At 50.7% G+C, this 9463-nt stretch overlaps 1 protein-coding gene across 1 annotated transcript in view; it reads right to left on the minus strand.

The window, feature by feature from the left end:
• The window catches only part of OPRL1 (opioid related nociceptin receptor 1), a 50354-nt gene extending 41272 nt beyond the window's left edge, over positions 1–9082 (minus strand). Inside the window, exons 1-2 of the mRNA XM_077335870.1 lie at positions 8537–9082; positions 7850–8108 (exon numbers count right to left, since the gene is read on the minus strand). Of these exons, the coding sequence (XP_077191985.1) occupies positions 7850–8070 (221 nt within the window). The 5' untranslated portion in view covers positions 8071–8108; positions 8537–9082. The remainder of the gene's footprint in view (positions 1–7849; positions 8109–8536) is intronic.
• Positions 9083–9463: the final 381 nt, after the last annotated feature.

The raw sequence follows: 9463 nt of genomic DNA on the forward strand, positions 1-9463 counted from the left end.
CTTTTAGCTGGAGGTCTTCCCCATCTACTCGTACCTGATTCTTTTAGCTGGAGGTCTTCCCCATCTACCCCTACCTGATTCTTTTAGCTGGAGGTCTTCCTCATCTACTCCTACCTGATTCTTTTAGCTGGAGGTCTTCCTCATCTACTCCTACCTGATTCTTTTAGCTGGAGGTCTTCCCCATCTACCCCTACCTGATTCTTTTAGCTGGAGGTCTTCCTCATCTACTCCTACCTGATTCTTTTAGCTGGAGGTCTTCCCCATCTACTCGTACCTGATTCTTTTAGCTGGAGGTCTTCCCCATCTACCCCTACCTGATTCTTTTAGCTGGAGGTCTTCCCCATCTACCCCTATCTGATTCTTTCAGCTGGAGGTCTTCCCCATCTACTCCTACCTGATTCTTTTAGCTGGAGGTCTTCCCCATCGACTCCTACCTGATTCTTTCAGCTGGAGATCTTCCCCATCTACTCCTACCTGATTCTTTTAGCTGGAGGTCTTCCTCATCGACTTCTACTTGATTCTTTTAGCTCGAGATCTTCTCCATCTACTCCTACCTGATTCTTTTAGCTGGGGGTCTTCCCCATCTACTCCTACCTGATTCTTTTACCTGGAGGTGCCAGGGACTGAACCTGGGACCTTCTGCCTAAGAGATGGAGGCTCTGCCATAGAGCCATGGGCCCTCTCTTCCTCCCTTCCTTCTTCATCACCCTCTTCAATGATACAATCCTTTTAACGTTAAGGAGCTAGGACTCTCCCCTCCTTCTCCTCCTTTTTTATTCTCATTCCTGTGAATTTGTTCTTCTCTGCATTCCTTTCCACCTGCCCCCCAGCTGAACTCAGTAAGATTTCTGAAATCTTTTGGAATTAGGATATTCTGCGTCTCGCTCTAGTGTTCAGGTTCACCCCCACACAGAACAGGGCCCCTGGCTACGGCTTAGAAGGCGCAGGATGGCTCCCGTTTGCGGAAGCTGCCTCAGGTTTCCATGACGGACGAAATGTCTGAGCTAGCAGGAATACATAACTGTGTGCCATAATTAAATCCGGGCAGAGAAAGAAGCATTCTTCATTTCGCTGGGCAATTAGATTAAGGGGCCATTTTTTTTTATGTACCTGGGATTTAATTAAGGCCCACATTGCTCATGTTGATTAGCATCGTGGAAGAGATGTCAGGAACCGTTGTCAAACCTCAAACAAGTGGCCGTGGGAACTGAGCACCTAAGCCGAAGCCAGCGTGGTGTGGCTCAGGCTATTTGTATTATCTATCTATTTATTTATTATCAGATTCTTAGGATCTGGGTGGCGTTGGGAGCGTTATTTTCATACAATTTGCTAGGTGAGTTTGGCCTTGCCATTCTCTTATACGCTAACCTACCCAACAGAACTGCTGTTTGTTTGTTTGTTCATTTATTGTATTTATGTAATACCCTTCCCGAAGGTTCAGGGAGGTTTCCGTGAAACAAGAAACGATACAGAAAACTCCATTAATAGTTACAACACGGTTATAACAACAATAACATTAAAGAACGGTGGAGACTGCAAAGAGCATCGGCTCAACTCATGCTGAGGCCCAGTGGGTTGGGCGGATTTCTAGTAGAATCAGAATCATAGAATCATAGAGTTGGAAGGTACCTCGTGGGTCATCTAGTCCAACCCCCTGCACTAAGGTCAGGCCAGTGTAGAGCGAGTTACAGAAGTCCAGTCTAGAGGTGACGGTCGCGTTTTGAGAATATAACAGGTTACTAACAAGTTATAGACTTTTTGCATGAAAGGTTTATGGGGGGGAGTGAACTGATGGTTTGTGAGTTTGATGATTAATGGGGAGAAAAAGATTGAGAGAAGGGGGGGGAGACAGCATTTCTTTTTGATAATTGTAGAAGTTTGTCACACTTCCACTATAAGCGTGGTGTAGTGGTTAAGAGCAGCGACTTCTAATCTGGCGAGCCGGGTTTGATTCCCCATCCCCCCACATGCAGCCAGCTGGGTGACCTCGGGCCACTCACAGCTCTGATAGTGCTGTTCTCACAGAGCATTTCTATCCGAGCTCTCTCAGCCACACCTCCCTCACAGGGTGTCTGTGGTGGGGAGAGGAAGGGAAGGCGATTGCAAGCCACTTTGAGACTCCTTCAGGCAGGGAAAAGCAGGATATGAAAAATGACTCTTCTTTTTGTCGCAGAGAAAATCAGAAGTGTGCTCTTTATATATTTATATTTATTTTTCTCTCATTTTGCTCTTCTTTTTCGTTTCTTTCAATTATTTATTATTCGACTTACATGCCGGCTCGTGGCAGTTTACATTAAAAACATAAAAGCATTAAAAATTTAACTTCACACAATAATACAGATTAATAACATTTGATACCATTTGCTGGTGGCAACCATTTATCCCCTACTCCGCCCCACCCCAAGCGCCTCAACTCCTCCGTTCCGAGTTGAAATACCCAGTAGCTGACCCCAGGCGATGTTGGCCTAGGGGGGTACAGATTACAAGGAAAAAAGGGGGGGCACAATCTTATTACCCCAGTCCCAGCCCACCCTCAACCAAATGCCTGGCGGAAGAGCTCCGTCTTGCAGGCCCTGTGGAACCTGAAGAGAACCCATTATAGTTTTTATCTTTTTCTTTCTAAAAAACTGTAAATGAGAACTGTTTTTAAGGGAGGGGATCACATATGTCACCCTGAATACCCCCATAGAGGGAAAAACCTACAAGTTAGATGCTCAGGAGTAGCAGGTTGCTATTCCAGTGGCCCAGATGTGGGGTAGTGATTAAAAATGCCAGGCCTGGCTTCCAATCCCCATTTGTGCCATGGAAGCTGTGCCAGTCACAGCCTAGCCTACCTCACAGGGCTGTTGTGAAGATAAAACAGAGGAGAGGAGAACGAGGTCAGCCGCTTTTGGGTTTCCCCATGAGGAGAACGGTGGGGCGCAAATGAATTAAATAAATCAGTACAATCCAGCCTGAAGAGAAATTTGGATGGGCAGGTTCCGCTTATAACCGTCTCCATCTGGAATTTTCTTAGCCAAACACGGAAGGGAAGCGGAACATGCCGGAACTGCGACGTTAAAGTCCCCTTTGAAATCCGATCGCTTTTGACATTTGAGGAGAATCGGAAAGTTTACCACCAAAGCAGATCAATTTAGCACGAGGAGCCATTTAAAATGCATGTCGCCGAACAGTAAAGTCGGTGTTTTGTGGCAGCTGAGCGAGAATAAACCGAAGTGAAAAAGGAACTGGAAAGTGAAACGTAACATTTTTGACCTTTAACTTGCTTTTTCAATGTAAGGTATCTAACGGATTTCCTTATTTTAATGGGTCTTGACATATTCGAGTTAACATCTGATGAGGCGCGTAATGTGGAATACGTCCTAATGATGAAAATAATAATAGAGCGGCAAAATAGGCGGGTTATAATAATTAAAGCGAGATAATGAGGAAGAGGGGGTATTCGGGGAAAGCATTTGGGGCATGATGCAAGTGGGTGGCCGTGTTGGTCTGAAGCAGCACAACAAAACAAATTCAGAGTCCGGTGGCACCTTTAAGACCAACAAAGATTTATTCAAGGCGTAAGCTTTCGAGTGCAAAAGGCTACATCACTCGAAAGCTCATGCCTGGAATAAATCTTTGTTGGTCTTAAAGGTGCCACTGGACTCTGAATTTTTTGGGCATCCGCTTGTTTGCATCATACGGGTAACCCCCTTTTCTGCATCCCCCTCACCCCTATATATTTCTATTATAGCCTTCTTCCTCTTTTCAAAATAATTTTTAAAATACATATTTAATTCCATAACAGGAAGCCTCTTGGGGTGAGAAGGACCTTTCGTTTGGGTTTACAAAGAATTGACTGTGCTCTGTAAAGAAACCCTTGTACGGCCGCTGCTGTACATAGCTCGTGGCATGGGGAAAAAACAAGTAATAAACTGTGGCCATCTTTGAAAACACAGCGGCGTCACTGTCAAAAAAAAGGACATGACGTATGAAGATGAGCACGAACACAGCCCAGTTCTGATTTTGCATTCCTCGCGCCCGGAACTGCAGCCAGCGTGGTGTTGATCTGGCAAGCTGGGTTTGATTCCCCGCTCCTTCTCCCCATGCAGCCAGCCTTGGGCTAGTCACAGTTCTCTTGGGGCGGTTCTTGCAGAGCAGTTCTCCCTGAGCTCTCTCTGCGTCCCCTACCTCACAGGGTGTCTGTTGTGGGGAGAGGAAGGGAAAGTTGTTTGCAAGCCGCTTCGGGATTCCTTCAGGATGTGAAATGATGGGAGGTAAATAAACCAGCTCTTCTTCTTCTTCTTCAGACTAGAGATGAGTTATCCTGGGGGATGTTTTAGAGGGTGGACATGCTAGCATTGTACCCCACCGAGATCCCTTTACTCCCCAAGGTTCATCCTCAAATTGCTAAACCTGGAGATATCTGGAAACCCTAGCTAGTTGTGGGGGGGGGGGGGGTAGGAATTGAAGAAAAGCTATTTTTTGTACCTCAAAGAGTCTCAAAGCGGCTTCCAATCACCCTCCCTTCCTTTCCCCACAACAGACACCCTGTGAGGGAGGGGAGGCTGAGAGAGCCCTGAGATTACTGAAGAAGAAGAAGAGTTGGTTCTTATATGTCTCTTTTCTCTACCCAAAGGAGTCTCAAAGCGGCTCACAGTCGCCTTCCCTTTCCTCTCCCTACAACAGACACCCTGTGAGGTGGGTGAGGCTGAGAGAGCCCTGAGATTACTGAGGAAGAAGAAGAGTTGGTTCTTATATGCCACTTTTCTCTACCCAAAGGAGTCTCAAAGCGGCTTCCAATCACCCTCCCTTCCTCTCCCCACAACAGACACCCTGTGAGGGAGGTGTCGCTGAGAAAGCTCAGAGAATCAAGCCACACTGCCACTCTGGGGCAGTCCTATAACTCTTCAGATTGCAACTCAGGGAGGTTTGCCTCCTTCCCCCCCCCAGCCCCCCCACTTTCCATCTCAAGGAGGTAGCTGAAGACGGACTGTGCCAGATACCAGCAGCCTAGATGAGGATTTTAATTTCTGGGTTTGTTTACTAAGGACTGGCTTTGATTCGAGCGGCCCTAAGCAAGGATTTCAAATTTTGGCTCTATGTATGTTTGTGTTTTGTCTTTGATTAAGGGCCCTGCTGGAAGCGGCATGGTTCCACGGGGCCTGTATGGTGGAGCTCTTCCGCTGGCCGGATTGAGAGGAAGATCTGAAGCCCCTCTTCTAAAATGCTCTCAGTTACATAAGTAACCTGGAATTAATGGGGGGTGGGGAGAGAACTGGATGGTTAGTTTCTACTGTTATGTTTTAAATATTGTATTCTTTATTGTGTTAGAATCATAGAATCATAGAGTTGGAAGGGGCAATACAGGCCATCTAGTCCAACCCCCTGCTCAACGCAGGATCAGCCCTAAGCATCCTAAAGCATCCAAGAAAAGTGTGTATCCAACCTTTGCTTGAAGACTTCCAGTGAGGGGGAGCTCACCACCTCCTTAGGCAGCCTATTCCACTGCTGAACTACTCTGTGAAGATTTTTTTCCTGATATCTAGCCTATATCGTTTAAACCGATTACTGCTTGTCCTCTCCTCTGCAGCCAACAGAAACAGCATCCTGCCCTCCTCCATATGACAACCTTTCAAATACTTAAAGAGGGCTATCATGTCCCCTCTCAACCTCCTTTTCTCCAGGCTGAACATTCAACCTATCTTCATAGGGCTTGGTTCCTTGGCCCCAGATCATCCTCATCACTCTCCTCTGTACCCTTTCAATTTTATCTACGTCCTTCTTGAAGTGAGGCCTCCAGAACCGTTATTTTAATGTCGTAGCCACCGCGACCTGGCTGGGCCAAGAACAGCGGCCTAGAAATCCAGCTAATAAATAAATAAATACTTACATCGTCAGCCACCTTGAGCACCACAAGGAAGAAAGGCTGTTGGCAGATGTTTGAAATGAAGAAGGGTTGGTTTTTATACTCTGCTTTTCACCACCCAAAGGAGTCTCAAAGGAGCTTACAGTCGCCTTCCCTTCCTCTCCCCACAACCGACACCCTGTGAGGCAGGTAGGGCTGAGAGAGCTCTGAGAGAACTGACGTGGAAGAACAGCTCTAACAGGATTGTGACTAGCCCACGGTCACTCAGCTGGCTGCATGTGGAGGAGTAGCGGGGAATCAAACCCGGCTTGCCAGATCAGAAGCTGCCACTTTTAACTCCTACTGCTCTGTTTTATGCATTTTATTCCCACGGTGCACCACCTTAAGCTCTGTAAGGAAGAAAGTCAGCTAACAAACGTTTTAAACAAAGAAAAATAAATCAAACTCAAAAATCGCACCCGTGCTTCATAAGCCTGTTCATCTTCACAACAGCCCTATGAGGGAGGTGCAGGCAGCCCACGAGGTTCGTGGCCAATCATCAGTCAGCACCTGAGTTTCCCACCTACAGACCTGGCATTCGACCCACCTGTCCGTCCGTCCATCCATCCATCCATCCATCCATCCATCCATCCATCCATCCATCCATCCATCCATCCATCTGATTTGTATCCCTTCCTTCCTTCCAAAGAGGTCCAGGCCTCGTCACGTGGCTCCCCCTACACTTTTCCATCTTCCAACCAACCCTGTGAGGTAGGTTGGGTAGAGACAGAGTACCTGGTTCACAGGTCTCCCGGTAAGCTTCGTGGCTGAGAGAGCATTTCTTTTTTTCCTTTTACTGATGATCTTTATAATCCACCTTTCTTACTGAAACTCCAGACAGCTTGTGCAGATTGAGTCCGTACAATCAACAGGAGGGGACAGGAAATCAACAAGCCATATCTAAGAGACCACCTGCCTGAATGTGTCCCCCGGAGAACACACGGGTCGGCTGTAGTGGAATAGGCTTCCTCGGGAGGTGGCGGGTGGGACTCTGTTTATGCTTGGCTCTTGGGGTCCTTTCTTGCATGCCCAGGGAAATCCCAATTGCCACTTTGGGATCAGAAGGTGATTTTCCTCCAGGCCAGAGATTCTGGGGCTTTTTCAGGGGGGGGGGCATCATCTGGGCCTGGAATTGGGGTCACTGTGGGTGGGCAGGGCATTGTGAATTTCCTGCATTCTGCAGGGGGGTGGGACTAGATGACCCTCGAGATCCCTTCCCACTCCATGATTCTATGGTCCCAAAGGCACTGGCAGCTTCTGCTGATTTAATGTATTATTAATATACTGAATGTATAGTTTGAATCCATATTGTATGTTGTGGTGAGCTGCCCAGAGAGGACTGGATCGATAGGGGCGGCCTATAAATATAAACATAAATAAATCAACAGTGCTTCAGGGATGATTAACCAGAAGACTTTGCTTTTTTGAAATGAGACAAAATTGAAGCATCAAGGTGCATTACATGTTTGGACGGGTAAGAGGACAGTGCTGTAGCCAGGCGCAGAGTTCCTCTCCTTCTTGGCCACTGCTTCCAGAAGGCCAAGACTGAACCGTAACATGGAGAGGAGGGTTCCAGAGAGAGAGAGAGAGAGAGAGAGAGAGAGAGAGAGAGAGAGAGAGAGAGAGAGAGAGAGAGAGAGAGAGACCTAACTAACTGTCTAACTGTTGCTTTGTCTTCATTCTGACCGTTCTGGAGGCAAGCAGGGAGAACGCATGCTCCAAGGAAGTGTGCTCCAGTTTTCTTCCTAAAACTGTGCCCATCATTTTATTTAGAAGAGAAACAGCTTGGTATAGAAAGAAAGGAGACAGAGAGCGACAGAGACAGAAAGACAGAGAGAGAGAGAGAGAGAAGGGGAGAGAAGGGTGCTAGGGTGCTCCTTAGGGGCGGCCTTCTGGCTTCCCACCTCACCTGAGCATGGCTGCTGTCCCTGGTGTGGGGGGGACCCCCCCAGGGGCGCTTACCTGATGATCACGTACATGACCGAGCAGTTGCCCACCAGCCCGACGATGCAGACGATGGAGTAGACCACCACGATGGTGACCTTGATGCCCAGGGGCAGGAAGCCGTCCCCCGTCCCGTTGTGGAACCAGTTACCCAAGCTGAGATTCCAGAGGGACGAGTCGTTGACCAGCATCTTCCAGTCCAGGACCCCCTCGGCCTGGCTGAGGAACAGCGGATCCATCCCGGCTGCCAGGAGACGGCCCCCAGGAGTCCCCAGAGCTGGGCGGGGAAGCAGAAGGAGAAGGCAGAGAGTTCAGAAGCACCACCCCGCAGGTCTCCCGGCATGGTGAGGCGCAAGGGAGAAGGGGGAGAGTCTTTCCCCACGGGTCGGAGGAGGCAGCTTTTGCACCCAGGTCCCCACCCGGTGCCACATTCCCATAGACCTCTCAGGCGCCCACCCCTGGGTGCCCAGCAGTCGACGCACACGCCCCTCTGCACAAAGGGACGAGACGGCAGATGCTCCCCATGCCCAGCCCTCCTGATCCGCCAGACCCCCGCCTTCCCCCCGGTCCCTTGTCAAAAGGGTTTTCACCCAAGGGAGGCTGCGTTGGAGGGAGCCAGGAGGCTGCCTGCCGGGCCGGTCTCCCTCTCCTCTCCTCTCCTCTCCCTGCCTGGGGAAGGAAGCCCCTCGGCCAGGCTCAGCCTACCTGGATCAGCGGCGCTTCGGTGCAGGCGCCGGTCTGCCCAGCAAAGGGGGCGAGCGGGCGGTCGAAGCGCTCGACACCGCCGGAGCCGATCGGAGGGACCCGCAGCGCGCTTCTCTCCGGCTCGCGGGGAAGGCTTGGCGGCGCTGCGGCGAGAAAAAACCCGACTGGCGGGGAGGGGAGGAGGGGAGCGCGGAAGAAGCCCCGGCCAGGGACACACGAGCACGCACGCACTCACACACACGCACACACAAACACACACACACACAAGCCGTTCCCAAGCGAGGTGGGAGGGGAGACGGCGGAGCCAAGCCCAGACTTAAGCCCCTCCAAGCGGGCGGCCGCGCTGCCGCATCCCAATGCAGCCAGCCCGCGCTCTGCAGTTGCCAGCCGGCGCCGCTGGGATGCGATTCGGAAGCGAAGCGGACCACACCTGGGGTGGGGAGGGAGGGAGAGAGGGAGGGGGACGCGGCTCCGCCTTGGGTTTCCCCTCCCCCCCGGCTCTTTGGAGGGGCTCGAGGGGCTGGCAATCCCCTCTGGGCCGTCCGGAAAGCCAAATTGGGCGCGTGGCGGGGGCGCAGCTTGGGGAACGTGGGTGTGAGTTGGGATGTCACCTCCCTTGCACCCGCAGCGACCACGCACCGCAACCCCCAAGCCTGCTGGGGGGGAAGAGCCTAGCTAGAAAATCCCCTCAGGGACACCACCTGCGGCTCAGATCTGATGCTGCGGACCCGCTGTGTATGTGTGGGTGGGTGGGTGTGTGGGTGGGTGGGTGTGTGTGTGAGAGAGAGAGAGAAATCCCCTGGGTCAAATCGGGGCCGCTCCGAGCGGCAGCAATCGGCCGGAGGTCGGGGGCAGGCCAGTGTCTGCAACCGATGGGGCTGGCGCAGAGGAAGCCCTGCTGGGCATGAGTCTAGAGCAGGGGTAATC

The sequence above is a fragment of the Paroedura picta genome, chromosome 4 (assembly GCF_049243985.1).
Source record: "Paroedura picta isolate Pp20150507F chromosome 4, Ppicta_v3.0, whole genome shotgun sequence".
Taxonomy (NCBI): domain Eukaryota; kingdom Metazoa; phylum Chordata; class Lepidosauria; order Squamata; family Gekkonidae; genus Paroedura; species Paroedura picta.